This window comes from Tribolium castaneum, chromosome 4 (genome assembly GCF_031307605.1).
Source record: "Tribolium castaneum strain GA2 chromosome 4, icTriCast1.1, whole genome shotgun sequence".
Taxonomy (NCBI): Eukaryota; Metazoa; Arthropoda; class Insecta; order Coleoptera; family Tenebrionidae; genus Tribolium; species Tribolium castaneum.
In genome coordinates, this window is record NC_087397.1 from 2,895,637 (window position 1) to 2,911,513 (window position 15,877).

General features: G+C 37.8%; 2 protein-coding genes across 4 annotated transcripts; both read left to right on the forward strand.

Annotated features, from left to right (window-relative positions):
* Positions 1-663: 663 nt before the first annotated feature.
* twin lies at positions 664-14,931 on the forward strand. 3 transcript variants are annotated; one of them, XM_008203399.3, is made up of 9 exons: positions 664-1,217; positions 2,010-2,132; positions 2,199-2,374; positions 13,188-13,256; positions 13,303-13,615; positions 13,663-13,814; positions 13,866-14,277; positions 14,329-14,544; positions 14,591-14,931. In XM_008203399.3, the coding sequence occupies exons 1-9, from the start codon at positions 877-879 to the stop codon at positions 14,676-14,678; spliced, it is 1,890 nt and encodes a 629-aa protein (XP_008201621.2). In that variant the 5' UTR covers positions 664-876; the 3' UTR covers positions 14,679-14,931. The 3 variants fall into 3 exon arrangements, with proteins under 3 accessions (XP_008201621.2, XP_064212370.1, XP_064212372.1); XM_064356300.1 differs by having other exon boundaries at positions 666-1,217; positions 14,329-14,931; XM_064356302.1 differs by lacking the exon at positions 2,010-2,132 and having other exon boundaries at positions 669-1,217; positions 14,329-14,931.
* On the forward strand, positions 6,532-8,439 carry LOC103315234 (uncharacterized). Its single transcript, XM_008203398.3, has one exon. The coding sequence runs from the start codon at positions 6,893-6,895 to the stop codon at positions 8,045-8,047; it is 1,155 nt and encodes a 384-aa protein (XP_008201620.1). The 5' UTR covers positions 6,532-6,892; the 3' UTR covers positions 8,048-8,439.
* Positions 14,932-15,877: the final 946 nt, after the last annotated feature.

The window sequence follows — 15,877 nt, forward strand, 5'->3', positions numbered from 1 at the left end:
TTTAGTGTTACTTTTTAATTTAATTGGCAGCAAATATTGTATTTTATATAACTATGTATTCTGTTTGCTGTAATTTCACTCTTTAAACAGTATGTCGAGTCTGTGCTTTTAGTTCATAAGATCAATAAACTATTATTATAAAAAATTCGTTTTTATTTTGCCCACACAAAAAATCATTTGCGCTGCTCGGCTGATTGCCTACACCAAGGGGTTCTGACAGACAGTGCAGCCAATTCTAGTGTTTTTGTCGATGTTTGGTGTCGAAAAGGTTGCATACACTGAAATCTGGCTTTTTATGGAGAAGTTGTGTATAAAGTGAATACCCTAAAAAAGTTATTTGTACATATCTGCGCTATTTATAATTAATTAAGGAGTAGATGAAGGTAAATAGACCACCATCTGGTTGATATTTTGTGTGAGTAGTGCAAGTAGTGTTCCTTCGATGGCTGAAACTCGCTGGCTGTCTATCCCTGTTGATGTCTTCTAGAGCTAACAATTCCGTGCGTCATTCCATTCATTCTTCTAGAAAATAGAGCAAATGCGCCAAAAATTGCAAAAAGATGTAACAATTCGCGCGTTTATTCCATCTAGAAGGCCATAGATATGACAGGCGGTTAGTAAAGTCATCTAGTTCTTCAGGCTTCCCTTGTTTACAGGGTCATCAAGAGTTTGTTGAACTTTTCCATTTAGCCAAAATCGTTTTCGTTTTAAAAGCAAACGGCACAAGGCGATTTCCTTGTTTCGCCCAAAATCAAATCTAGCTTCTAGCGAATGATATTTGTAAACAAGTGATTGTGGCTGTAACAATGACGTATCAGCGAAATTCCAGTGAACCAATAATCCTGTTCAAACTGCTGACTCGCTGTTTTTTTAAAAATGTGTTTTCCAATTGCAGGATATATTATGCCACGCAATTCTAAGGACAGCAAGTATGAGAACAATGGTTCTAATAGAAGAACTCACACCTACATGTCTGCTGAAGATCAAGCGGCCGGTAAAAAGTCATTTTGGACAGAATTGGAGATAACAGGGACTATACGGAATTTAAGTTCAAACCTATTTCAAATGACCCATCTAACAGCACTGTATTTAAAAAATAATTCCCTTCAAAGATTACCACCTGATATTTGCCAACTGGTCAACCTAAGAAACCTAGACCTGTCATCCAATAAGCTGCGATCGCTGCCAGCTGAACTAGGAGAACTTATACAACTCAGGTGATTATCAGCTTTTTATTTAACCCTTCATGTTTGCTTTCCCGAAAAAATCAATTTGCATAAACAAAACCGCCCGAAAATCAATAAATAGGTTGCGAACGTTCTGGAACAAATACCACAAATTTGTACCAACTGGTCGTGAAAATTTCTGCACAGCGCTTAAGCAGCCTATAAATAGCCCGATTTTTAAAATCGTTTTAAAATAAACTTGATTTTTATTGGTTTATTCACTTGGAGCGAATGAGCGGCGTCATAAAATAAACAAATTAAATAAAAGCTTGTATTTTCGTCTATTACTGAGGAAAAAGCTCGCTTTTGTTGGAAAACTTGAGGTCACGTTTGACGCAGTTTGTTTTGCCTGTGATTGACTGAAAGCCCCGAGAGGGCAGCACCGTGCTTACGGATTTAAGTTGCTTACAACAAATGATTTTTTGTCAATATAACTCACAAATTACATGTTTTGAATTACAAGCTGTATGCATATTAGGCGCTTTAATAAGATATTCAGGTGGGAAGACGCTATGATTTACGATCTCCGGAATGTTTCCTTGTTTGGCGAAAGAAAAACTTTCCTCGCAAACCTAAATTTATATTCTTTGCAAATTCAATTGATTTATTTGAAATCGTAATAAACACACCGCATATTTATTAGATTTCTGCTTTTGGTCAAATGTAATCATGGGGCTATTACTAAAATGTTGGTTTGGGGCGTTGTAACTAATGTGGTAATTACAGTGCGTTGAGCCCTTGACTGTGCTCCAAGAAATGTATAAATGAACGTAATTTTTATAGCCATGTTGTGGGCCTGCTAAAGACAACTTATTTTGTTCTCAAATTTCAAAACCTGGTTTCTAAGGCCTTGCACCCTTCCTTGTTCCTCCCGAATCCTGCGAACCCCTTCGAGCATTCTGGAGTGTAAGTCCCTTGTAATTCGCACTTTGGATAATTCCTTTTTGTAAGTTAGAAATCATGATGTTTCAGGGAACTGCAATTGAGTCACAACCAATTAAGGATTCTGCCGTACGAATTGGGAAAGCTGTTCAACCTGATGGTACTCGGTTTAATAGGAAATCCGCTCAGTAAAGACATCATGAATATATACGCCGAACCAAACGGAACGCAGAAGCTTTTGACTTTCATGTTAGACAACTTACAAGGTAGGGAAATTTTCGAAATAAAACAAACGATGAGCGCCGCGCTTACACGACAATTACGTTCGAATGCAGCTTTCTCCTGCGGTTTCGGTACCATAACGATCGCAATTACACTCATATTTAAAAACTGAAGTGAAAGCCGACCAGAAAAATTGCACTAGTTGCGGTTAAATGAAATTTCGATGCGATGATACAATCGGCAATGATGAAACACGGCCCACGTACGCTGAAAAAACAGCGTCTTTTGTTGACATTTAGAGGAATAATTGGCGATGGACGCTTATGCTATCTTTGGTGCTAAGCACGTTTTTAACCTTTCACATTAGGAGGGTTCTGAATTAATAACTTGCGTTTGCAATTAACGGAATTTGATGATGAACTCGAGTCGCCGTTTTTATTTCGTTAATTATTGGCCGGTGTCACATGGGTCATGCAGAAAAATCGATTGATTTTCTTAGATGCAATCGAGGGATTCCGTGATTTCCGTAAGCGATTTCCTCTCGCAGGTCATCGAGAGGTTACCTTGGAACGATGGTGATTGAAACATATCTAAATATAGTGCAATTTTCCTTTCTTATAATTAGGAGTCGGTAGTTGGTCGTTGGATTTGACACATGGAGGATCCGTTACCTCTCACAAATTGTAATGTGTTACAATTTTTTTCGCCTTAAATTACGGTTCAATTTACATTGGCCGCTAATAATAACTGGTCGTATCGTTTATGTTAATGAAACGTGCGAGAGCTTTCTCCGAAACAAGCGTTATAACAGTCTTAGTTTTTATTATTTTTTGTTTCCGTTACGTACCAGTAAAATTGTACATTTCGCGAGGTTGCCGCTATGTCTTATTCCTGTCTACAATTCATCGGAGGAGGGAAATTAAGTGACTTTCTCCTCGGCTGATGATGAACGCAGCCATGAACATCGCATGCGAATTTTATATTAATTAGCTGGTTTAAGCGCAATTTCGTACCTATCATACCAATTATCGATAAGTAGGTGAATTATAATTGCAAGAGAAATTGGAAAAAATGCAAAGAGAAAATGAAACGGTTTTCAGACATTCCTCGCAAATATTTTTCTAAAAAATACGCTCATTTGCCATTGCTGTTACACGAAATCAATCAGATGAATCAGAGAGTATCCGATTGTTCCTTTCTCCCACAATTTATGCGTTCTAGAAACTGGCATTTAGGGTTTTGCATATTGTACGGTGAATGTCGACAGAAGTGAGAATTGCTTTATGAAATAGCCTCTTTATGGGATTGTTTAGTATCGGAAATATTTCAACAAAGGAAAATTAAATTTCTTCAGAAGCGTTTTCATAACAAATTTTTTGGATGGGACACTTTGTATTTGATAAGCAATAAAGGAATAAAGAACGAGTTTTTTTTTCATGTTTTGTTTTTTTCTCCTAATATTTGGTATTTAGTAAACGTGCAGTAAAGCGAATTAGCCGCAATTACGCGTTTGTCTTGTATTTTGTTTTTGAGGATATGGTTTCAGCGCGAGCACCTATAATTTTATTGGATAATTATTGAGTAACTTAATTGGCAGGCTTTACCGTTCCGAAACCGTTACTAAATTTTCTACCATATTACATGAATTTTTTTGACCGTGTTTTCGAGATGGGAAAGTAAATCCACTTGATCATCCGATAGAAAAAAATATTTTGCAACACATCCTTGAATGAACGTGGTTGAGAAATCTAAATTTTTATCCCGTTGTGACAGTTTTTTGCGTTATTATACGAAACTGTAGATATTTGTTAAAATAGAGGTAGGGCGTGTGGCTTAACGGGCCAAATCGTTCTGTATCGTGTGTATGTGGGTCTTCAACGAAACGGTAGTTTTAAAGTAATTACGCGTATTTGTTCTATATTATTTGGTTAATGTGGCTAATTAAGGTTGACTAACATTTTTTTAATAACAATCGAGTTACGGAATTGTTATTTTCGCGTTAGCACAGATTTTTTTCTGCCAAACTTGTACCTGGACGTTTGATAGGAAGTATCGACCAAGTAGGTTATCAAACGTGGAATACTTTCGGTGAAATCGACCAAGTTTGGGCATTGGGAGATTGATTACATGGTTTAATTATTCTCGTTTGAGGAAAAAATTAAGCGAAATTTGTCCGTAATTGTAGCCTTGACAATGACAGTGTAGAATTTATTGTACCTGTTTGAGATTTATTAAGCTGCTATTAAAACGTAATTTTTGAAAGTAGACCGTCTCGGAATTTTTCATCCATTGTATGCAAGTACCAATTCTTGCGAAATTATAAGGTCTCGAAATAATTTACTTGGGTCACGTTTTTAACATTTCAGTTTCTTTATCTTAGATAGCAATGATGTTTTCATGTTTATTTGCATCTAAGAGGTTTCGTAACAATGTGCGTTTTAATAAAAAGGGTTATTTCGTTTTAAACGGAGAAAGGTCTGATTTCAAATTAGATAAAGTGACTTTGTTACGGTTATTCACAATTTGAGATTTTTTCCAGTCTTATAATTGTCAAGGAACGGATTATTGTGAGACGTGACTAGATCCAAATGGGACTGTTATTTATTATTAGAACGATGGAAGATAAATTTTACGACCTTCAGGAGTTTAATGAAGGGAAACGTAACACTGGTTTTAAATTAAAATTGGGAAGAATATTTTAAGTGTAACAACCATGAGCGATTCTTCAGTTTTTCAGGGTTAGCGGTTTGTTTCAAGGTTTGCTAGAATTACCAATCAACTTTTTGTCTCACCTTGATTGAATTTTACAGAAAATGCGGCTTTTTCTCCCATTTCTGTGACACTTTTAAACTGTGCTGTTAATCAAATCGCGCAAAAACGTTTCTATTGTTCCGTATTTAAATTTCAATTCTTAGAGACAATAATAACATGTTGCAGATTTTTACGGGAATGTTTTTCTCTTGGAAAAATGTTACTTTTATCAGATCTGCAGTTAAGGAAACGGCGAATTACGGTTCTAGTTGTTGTTGAACTGTGAAAAAACGATTGTTTTATAGGCCGAAGATAATTTTCAGTTGCGAGAATATCGACCATATGTTATTCGAGTTTTTTGTGGGTTAAATAATTTTTTCTATGTATTTTGGAATTATCAATTGTGAGATGTTTACTTTTGGTATTAGAATAACCTGCTAACACGGATATCCTCCAAGTCCGTTAAATTAAAAATGTATAGTTTGCTGTAATTGTTATGAGTCTAGCGGCATTAATTATTTTTTTTAACACGCACACACCACTGAATGCGCTGCACATATTTGAGTGTTTATTAGTCGTGCAACGTAACGGACATGTTCAGTTTTATGTCACGTAAATCATTTACGTTCTCGTAAATTGCATTAGCGTTGTTTTAACAATACTGGCGGTCTTGTACAGTAGCCGCAAATCATTTTACAAACGACTGGTACTTTATGCACTGGGCAAAATATCAGAAACGCACCACTTTGTATTTAGCCTTCGCTGTGTTATTAATTTAGCCTAGCCCATGGCTTAGCTTAGCACGCGTTTGCCGCGAAAGATAGATATATCAGAGCGAACAAGACTGCAACGTTCCCTATAAGGCGTGTACAGGAGAATAACGTCCATGAGACAAGGTGTTCAGGTGTGATCAAGGCAGGTGTTATTATTAAAAGAGCAGGTGGAGACTGAAAAAAGCCTCTTCCTCGTTTCGGGGTTAATGGAAAAATTATTTTTCGAATTTCGTCCGGTACAAGTGAAAGTAGGTTTATAAGCTGGGTTACAATTAAACAAGGAATAAATTCGTGGTGCTTCTGATCCGTTGGCTTTTTTTCATGGGAGGAGATGGATAATTTACAACCGTCATTAAATTGCTTCAGATGATCGCGATGAACAAACAAGTCAATGGGAGAGCAGTTATACTGGAAACCTCGATTCACCGGCAGACGAATCATTTTATCTAGTCTACTAGCACAGCGATTCCGAGTTAGCTAGCGGCACTAATTATCCGATTCTTAATTGGGTGCCCGACTGTGCCTTCGCGGACAATAAATTTCGAGGCTTTTGTTGAAAAAGCCAGGAATTGAGTTGATATTTCACGTGGAGTTAGATCGGGCGCGACTGGCGGCTTGGGGAAAGAAGGATGTTTTTTCTTGCGGGAGAACTCGGTCAAATCTCCGATAGGTCTGAGAAACGACCGGTGCTTGTCTTTAGAAGGTGTCGATGCTGACCCCAGCCGTCGACCCACTAACGAATAGGGTCAGAAATCGGGGCCATCGGTTGGTACTCGTCGAGGAGATCTCTTGACGGGGTGCATTTCTCCGTCGTCCTACAATTTAAACTTGTGACCTAGTTGTGTGGGTGGATCTTTTAGTGCGCTCTCTTTGTTTCGTGTTTCAGCCCGTTTCAGAAGTAGGTTAGTGCAGTGGTTATGGTGGGATGAGAGTCGCGGCACCGGAGCTCCGGAGCTCCGATTCGTGCTAGTATTAGTACGGTATCGGTCGAGTGTACATCGTCGGTATGTGACACTTTTGGTGCCAAACAACATTGCCATGAGCCCAGCGTCTTCGGGCACTCTGGAAGTGGAAAAATACATCGGTGCATGTCTAATATCGTCGCAAAGTCGGCCGAAAACGGCCAATATAAACTCCCGCGAGGTGTTTTTCTCCCGACTTCCTGATGTTTATCCCGGAAGTTACGTGAACTTCGACGGGAGATTCCGCATACAGAGATGCAACGCGGTGGACAGATGGGCCGGTGGCATGCCCTTGATCTCCTTCGCCAACCACCAAAAACGAAGCCGAAGAGTTGAAGATGCGAAAGAAGAAACGAATCCTCTAGCTCGACTTGCGGTGCACACCCAAGGAGCACCCTTAATCCTCGCCAAAAACTTCACACGAAGGAATAAACAGAAGAAGAACTTTGAAAACGGGAAGAAGACGAATCAGAATAGTGTTGTGGACACTGTCAGTGTGACTAGTGACGAAAGCTCAGGTTCGGCCAATTCGGATAACTGTCTTCCGCGGATAATCAAACCGCGCAAAAGACGAAAAAAGGACAGAAAGCCGGCCGTTTTAGGCCGGAATTTGAGCCAGGATGGGTTTTCAACGGATAGTGCTAGTCCCGATATTGATACAATCCCTGTCAGTGTTCTTCAAACTTACACTCCTTTCATCTTTGACCCACACACTTACGGATTAGTTCCTGATACATTGCCATTAAATCAACAAAAATTCGAATTTAGCAACGAGTCTGAAACGCCTCAGCTGCACCACTCGTTCGAAGACGTCGAAGAATCAGACGAGGTTGATATTAATGGCAACCAGACTGTTTGTCAATGTCGATACTGTGATCCTTCCGGTCAGATTTGGGACGTCGACAGGAATTGCTATTCGCCGTTTCTAACAGCACCGATGCGAAAATTGGAAAGTTTTCTTCCGAGATTCAGCGATTTCGATGACGATTGTCTGGTGCACGCCATGTCTTCGGTTTCTCTCGATGAAGAAAAGGAGAAGAACGATGCGAAGACGCTCGTGCCTTGTTCGGGCGATTTGGAAGTCTCAACGGAAATTGTGACGTCCTTAAATGGACATCGTGACATTGAAATTAAATTTTTTTCATCGGCGAGTGCTGATAACGTGCGTGCTTTGGAGAGACAATCGTGCGAGAGTGTAAATAAAGAGTGTAAATTTGTATCTGAAGAATAACAAAAAAATCATTATTTTGATCTCTACACTTCAACGATTTCATGGTTTATTTTTTAGCTTTCACTCTTTTCGTTGTTTTTTCCGCATGTATCATTATTAAACTTTGGTAGGGAACTTTCTACGTAAAGTTTACTGGTCCATACGGAAAACCAACCGACCATGCAACGCAATTTTTGACTGGTTGGGTGGAATTTTTCATTTATTTATGTTTCACATTGTCTAGTTTTAGTTTTTATACTTTCTGTTCTTAAGGTTTATTTTAAAAATACTTATGTTAAGTATTTTACTTTAATCTTGCAACTTATATTAGTTTTTGCATTGGAATAGATGTATGCACCTTAATATTTTACGTTGTGTACATACATCGTCAATAAATGCCTTCATTGATAAAACTTGGCTTTTATTTTCTACAGGTCAGTTTTGGGACACCTTTCCAAAGTGGTTTATTTTGGTTTTTCAGCCAATTGTGCAAGATTTGTTTGTGGTTTTCAATTATAAAATGAAAGGTTACAAGTACGGAAAGTTCTAAACAGAAATAACTTTATTAATTTTGCATAATTAACATACCATCAAATACCTGGAAACGCGTACACTATCATTAAATGTTGCACATTTGCGTAGCAACTTGAAGATTTAAACTGACATTTACAGTACAAAGATAATTGCATAGAGAGTAATTGTTTCAACCCGAGAGCTGGAGACTAAAGTCATTTTCCAGTCAGTTTTTCTCTTATCATAATTTTTTCGCGATGATAATGAAAGTGAGGTAAATGGTCTGTGTCGATATTAATTTCAATGCGCGTTTTATTTTCTCGGATAGGTCGATCAACTGCGTTCATGTATGGGTATACCCATCGAAAGTGACTTGCAAACCAATGAATGTCCTCGACTCAGACAATACATCTAATCCTATTTTTTCAAACTTGCGAACGACATGTTACAATGTCGCTAATACGGCGTTGGAACTCAAGGTAATGCTTGAAAAGACAGTCTCGACTCTTAAAAAAAACAATCCAACTCACACCTTACAAAGGAGATACTGGTTCATACACTTGTCACGTAAATTTCGGTTTTAGATGTAACGTGCAAGTTGAAGGTTGTTCGTGACATTCAAAGGCGAAACAAGAACTCAATAAGAATAAATTCATTCGAAAATAATTACTTATGCTCACTCATCGTGAGCTTGTTTGACATAAAACAAAGGTTACTACCGAGAAAAATTGGCTCATTGCTGAATCACTGAAAAGACTCACGGACGGGCTAGCCCAGGTGAATTTCAATTTTCAACAGGAATTTGGTTGAACTCACAAAGGATGTTAACTTCTCGAAATAAAAAAATACAATTTTTTTCATTCCCATTTCACTAAAATGAAGTGCTGTTATTTTTTCAATCACACGTTTAATCAAGTTGAATGTAAATAAAGCTTCAAATGATTTTGGCCAAAGATAAATCATTTACTACGTGTTACAAGTATGTGCACAAATAAGTGGCCAAGTAACGCCAAATGAGTGTTTGTATTACGTAAATATACGTAAACTGCTCAGTTAGAATAAGGCTGCCAAAGAAAATGAACAAGTTTTTGTAATACAGATTATACAAGCTGAGCTGAATGCTCTCAGTAACTCACAGGAACTAAGTACACAACTGAGTTACAATTGAGTCTACAGAAGAAAAGCGACAGAAAATGTGTAGTTAGAGAATATTGAATGCAATTTATAACACGTTTGACAAGGAAAAAGAGAGTACAGAGTAGAGAAAACACCATTGCATTGCTAAATTCATTTAAAAATTATCGTTTCCTATCATTGTAAATGAAGCAAATAATAAAGAAAATCAACTTGAGTTCTATTCATAGTTAGTTTACTTGAATGCCACCCTGCATTAAAAAAAGTCAAGGTTACAACCGCACGCAACAAATTTCATTTCGAAACGATTTTTTGTAATCGGATTTATTGATTTTTGAACAAGGTCGGGTAATTACACGTATTGATGTTGTGCGACTGTTTTTTCTTCTCGTTTAATTAATTGGTTAATTAATTTTGAAAAAAATAACTGATTCGGGTTAGTGTGTGCATTGTTTCATTGTTGCTATTGGGAATTGAAATGTTCCGTTTTCGCGGTTTGAACAATTGAGTGAAACCAAAGTCATGCGAATTTTTGTACGTCTTGGAGGACGTAATTTCTAATAAAGCTGATTCTCGATGCGGGTTTGATAATTATAACTAGGATAGTTATATTCTCTCCACGAATTTCCTGAAGGTTGAACTCACTAGTTTAAACTAATCGATTTGCTGAAAGGCGCTGTTGCGTGGATAGGTTTTTTCGATTTTATGCGATTAATTGAACGCAACGAGAAGAAATATATAACTTTCGAATCTGTAGTAGTGTTTTGAGGTAATTATCAACTGAATCTATAATGAGTAGGAGTGAAAATTTTCATTTAGAATTTTATGAAAATTGCAAAGAGATTCCACACCCTGCATTAGATTATTAGAACATTCACATTGTTTATGGTGTAGATTGTAGAATGTAGTCGACCTCGTGGATGCCTCGCTCTCGTTAAGGTATGAAAAACCTGTCGACGAATTCCTTTGATATGCATTAAAAATACGGAAAAGAGTTTCCTCGATGCGTGCAAAAATTTTTCCGAGTTTTTATCGGGGTTGAGTAGAAGGCTAAAGACTGATTTATCATGATTACATCCTCACTCACAAATATAATTACTGATTGATTTTATCTCTCTCGGTCTCACACTTGTGATATAATTATAATAAAACCATTAAAGGTGCATTACCTCCCAGAATGTAGAAAGTTGACGCAATTTTCATAGCTTAAAACGCCATAAAACGAATACTCCCGACTTACAATTATGCCGATTTTATGTCTCACAGTATTGTATCACGGGTTTTTTCCCTCTTGATAGAAATCAATTTATGGTTGTCTTTTCTCAATGCGCTTCCGCGTTTCGTGTCTTTTACTCTATAATTCTTATTGTGCTAGTCATCAAGTGTCCGAAAACAAGGTCAAATGCTTGGCTGAATCCTTCACTTGAATAAATCGGTTTGTGGCGCTTTAACATAAGACACTTTCCTTTTTGTATCTAGGTATGTTCTAACCCAAATAAAGAGGTACCGTGCATATTGATGGTGTTTCTTCTTGTTAAAACGTGGAGAAAGTTTGGCATATTATATGTGCCCCGATTGTATTGTAATTAGACACTTTGTGGGTCTTGGATTCAATTAAAGGAAAATATATTCAACTAAACCGTTTTCTTATCTTTTTTATATAATAATTGATTCATAATTTTGAATAGAGAAAGGAACGGTAGATCAATAGAGTGGGAACTGTGCCAGCATCCATAAGTGGATCTTTTAACGGATTTAACAAGACGAATTTTTGGCAACCTCTTGAACCTCTCGCACCCACCACAAAACCTTTTCGTGAATTAATTGTCAAGGTTCTGATTGCTTTTTTTGGCAGCGCAGAGTGACAATTTCTGTGCTAATTGTGTAATCAGGCCTTGTTAGAACTCGTCTCGTGTGTGGCACTGATATGAATGGAAATGTGAAAAATGGAGGAAAACAAAACAGCTTTTTTGCTTGTTACTTTCCATGGAGCACCTAACGAGATTCTTTTGAAAATCACGTTGCACAGTCATTCTCCATTCTCATCTGCATATAATGCCTCTTTGGTCCAACCCATTTCTTGACATGTTCGACGTCGAAAAAAAGGCTTAAAAACACGAAATGAGCACCTATGTCGTATTGAATTTATGTAATACCAAGAACCACTCGCTGCATAATTTTAAGTTCTTGTTTTATTTATAAATTATTGTTGTGGTAGTAACAAGTGTAATTTTCAGACAAGCGTCGTATACAAAATTGCAAATTGGAATCGAAGTTAAAGATTTCTCGGAATAATTTCATCCTTTTATGTGTACCTTATACATAAACATAAGGGAATCCAAGGTTGAAATAAATAGCCGCCGAGTGCGAACAGATGATACTATTTTATGCAATGAATATTAATAAAAATTGATCGATGATATTAATTAGTATTTTTCTGGCGATTCCGGAAAGTTGCTGTTACGGTTGAAACGTTTGATTGTCGTAATTACGCTAATTGGTTTCCTGCGAGAGGAACCGTCTTTACGCAGGTGAAAGTTAAGCTTAATTCCCATGAGATCATCGAAGCGAAAAAGTGGTCGCATCACGTCCATATTTCATCCATTTTCGCTCAAAAATCGTCTATGTGAAAGTCACTGTATAAGGTGGGCTCGCATTTGGGTCAGAAAAAATCAAAGGAGGACATACCAAAAATGGTCTTCTCGCGCCTCGTTACTTTATGTTTCGTCAAGCGTTGAATAAAGCCTTTGTTTGAAAATTTCCAGACGTGCGCGTCTGTGAGAACGACGAAAAAACCCCGTAGTAAATATGAGAATCTCGACCTAATCTTTTTACCCAACGACCCATTTTCTAGCGTCATAGCGGTCGTTAACCATTAGACGACTTCCTCAAATATACGTTTCGAAAAAGGCGCGGATTTTCAGCCTGAAAAGCCGGCAATGCGTGACGAAACGATTTCCAACTGGAACGAAGAAAATTTCGAATCCTGTCATAACCTTCACAAGTTTACTTTTATTATCCGATAATTACAGTCGTTTTAGTGAGAAAGTCGCAGTTTTTCGTTTCATAATGATAGTCGTTGAGCGTCTTCTCAGTTTCACTTTCTACAAGACAAAGGATTACACATCTGTACTTGCAGATGCTCAGGAGGGAAATGAAACGAATTGTGATTTTAATGTACAATTAAACAGACATTCCATACATCCCGCAAGTTTCGCTCAATTCAACCTTTTCTTTTCTTACGTAACGTAACATTGATCTAAAAGCCGTTTGCGTAATACAGAAGCCAATGCTCGCTGGAATAGTGGAACAAAATCGTCATGCTTAATTTTTTAATATTCAAAAGCTCATTTAGATTCAATGAACCGTTTATTTATTAAATTAGGCGTTGAAAAATCGTTGCGGTTCTAGGGTTAACCCAAAAAATCCGGCACGTGACGAAGGTTAACTAGATGTGCGATGAATCAATTTTTATTGTGTTTTTCGGAATATTAATTTTCGCATAAAATTTCAGTAACTACACCTACACCACCTCCTCGGCCTTGGATCCCTTTGGCACGGCCATCATCAAACCGACCGACATGTAAGTCGCAGAAAACATCTCATTGAGACTCGAGCCCTTCTTTTAGGTATTTTCACTGTGATGTGTTATAATGTTTTATGTGATAAATACGCAACACGACAAATGTACAGTTACTGTCCAAGTTGGGCATTAAATTGGGACTATAGGAAAAAGGGTATCCTCGAAGAAATCCGGCATTACAGCGCCGACATCATCAATCTACAGGAGGTGGAAATGGAGCAGTTTTACAATTATTTTTTACCCGAACTTAAACAAGACGGCTACGCGGGTATCTATTCGCCGAAATCGCGAGCGAAGCACATGGCGGAAAGTGAGAGAAAATACGTCGACGGTTGCGCAATTTTCTACCGAACATCAAAGTATGATTTGGCAAAAAAATGCAGATTTTTCAGACGACCTTTTGCAGATTTACCCTAATCAAAGAACATTTAGTCGAGTTTAATCAATTGGCGATGGCGAACGCGGACGGCTTGGACCACATGCTCAACAGAGTGATGCCGAAGGACAACATCGGCTTGGCAGCGCTTTTGCAAACGACGGAAGCGGCGTGGGAAAACAGTTGGTATTTTTCGCGATGTGGTCTCGTTTGTTAATCGGCGCTTGTTGCAGCTCCCGCCGACGCGCCTTTCATCCAGCAGCCGATCCTCGTATGCACGGCACATATCCACTGGGATCCCGAGTTTTGCGACGTGAAACTGATCCAAACGATGATGTTGAGCAACGAGCTCAAGAGCATACTCGACAAGTCCGCTCAAGCGCTGAGAGCGTCGGAGAACGTGAACGCAGACCCGAACAGCATCCAGCTGGTTCTTTGTGGCGATTTCAACTCGCTGCCCGACTCGGGCGTGATTGAGTTCTTGAGCACGGGGAGGGTGTCGCAAGACCACAAGGATTTCAAAGACTTTAGTTATAAACAATGCCTGGAGAAGGTCTTGAGCTGTGATAAACCTAATGAATTTACACATTCCTTCAAGCTCGCTTCTGCCTACAATGATGAGATAATGCCGTTCACAAATTACACGTAAGTTGGCGAATGCAGCGAGTGGTTCACGGAATATTTTGCTCGTTTCAGATTCGATTTTAAGGGCATTATCGATTATATTTTTTACGCGAAACAAACAATGACACCATTGGGTTTGCTGGGACCTATCTCGTCCGAGTGGTTGACGCAAAATAAAGTCATCGGTTGCCCACATCCGCACGTATTCTCCGACCATTTTCCGTTGCTCGTTGAACTTGAAATGGTGCCAACTGTGTCTGCACCAATTAATGGCATTATCGGTCACAGGTAAGTCGGCAAGTTGCGTTTTTACAAATCCAAACACTGTCGCCAGACTTAAGGACACGTCAAAGGATGCAAGGATCTTTTTTAACCGTCGACGGAATTTTATAGTGCCAGTAAGCTGTGATGTGAAATATTAGTCTTTATCGTCTTTATAATAAAAACTATACAAAGTTTACATAACAAACTATTATTAAACACAACGGAAACTAATTAACCGACATGTTCTGCCTTGTTAAGGCTCGAAATTGACTTGCGCTGGCTCTAATCGCCTCGGAATGGTTTTAGTCAATTCAAAGTCACGCCACGGTAAAACCAGAGTGTGATTAAATGATTATTATTGATTATCAATGTGTTTTTTTTTCGAATGATGAATAAATCTTTCGAACTGTTGGTATGTTTTTTCGATTATAGGTAGCAACCGGCGGAGTGTAGTAATTAGCCATTGTCGCCTTTGCATTTGTTGTACCTGTTACATCATGCAGACAGTACATCATCTTCATATTATCTTTCGGAAATGGTACCTGACGGCATCGTCCTACACCACCAAACACCATCTAATTTTAAATCAGTGTTCTCTTTAGTATCAACGCACACTATAAGTTTTTGTCTTGCATATGACTGTGCATTATATGCTGGAATCATCGCGCTATAATAATAAGTGTATATTGAATTTACTGTGATTTTTACATCTATTTTTTTGTGTTAGATGCATGTTTTGCACAATCATACTCGGTCCCGACTCACAAGTTTTTTATCAAGGGAAATTAATTTCTTGCTTTATGAACGGCATGTGGTAGTGGAAATTACTTCAGAGGTGTAAACAAATATTCTATTGTGTTGTGACCATAATTAATCGCGATTTGTAATTTATGTCGAGTACTTCTGAAGTACGTTTATTTTAAAATTTATGTCCCATTGGTTTTAACGGTTTCAATATTTATTAGCGCGAATAGGAAGGATTCGGGTTTGCAATTATGTTTTAAATTGAGGCATGTATTTTATATTTTATTGCAGTGATATTTTGTGATTAAAATCTTTCCTATCGTCGCGTAATAAATATTTTTATTTCGAAGAGGCAGTAGATATATAATCATCGTCATCCACTGTAAATAAGTTGTAATCTCGTCTTTACTTGAGCTCGGTTGTGCATATTGTTAGGTTGTTTAAGTAGACCTTCAATTTTACTTGTAATTTATGATACTTTTTATTTGTATTTGATTTTGTACAAAGTTGTAAATTTCTCTATCTCGTTTAACCTGAAATTCATACACGCTAACGGAAAATAATATAGTCATTTTGTACTTGCGTCATGAAAAGTATATCCAGTTAAAATAAT

Bases quoted from the DNA above. Each gene is read 5' to 3' on its own strand.
- twin (XM_008203399.3), top strand. From the start codon at position 877: ATGTGTTTTCCAATTGCAGGATATATTATGCCACGCAATTCTAAGGAC. The intron at 2,375-13,187 runs GTAGGGAAATTT...ATAAAATTTCAG, and splicing joins CATGTTAGACAACTTACAAG to TAACTACACCTACACCACCT. The intron at 14,545-14,590 runs GTAAGTCGGCAA...CACTGTCGCCAG, and splicing joins AATGGCATTATCGGTCACAG to ACTTAAGGACACGTCAAAGG.
- LOC103315234 (XM_008203398.3), top strand. From the start codon at position 6,893: ATGAGCCCAGCGTCTTCGGGCACTCTGGAAGTGGAAAAATACATCGGT.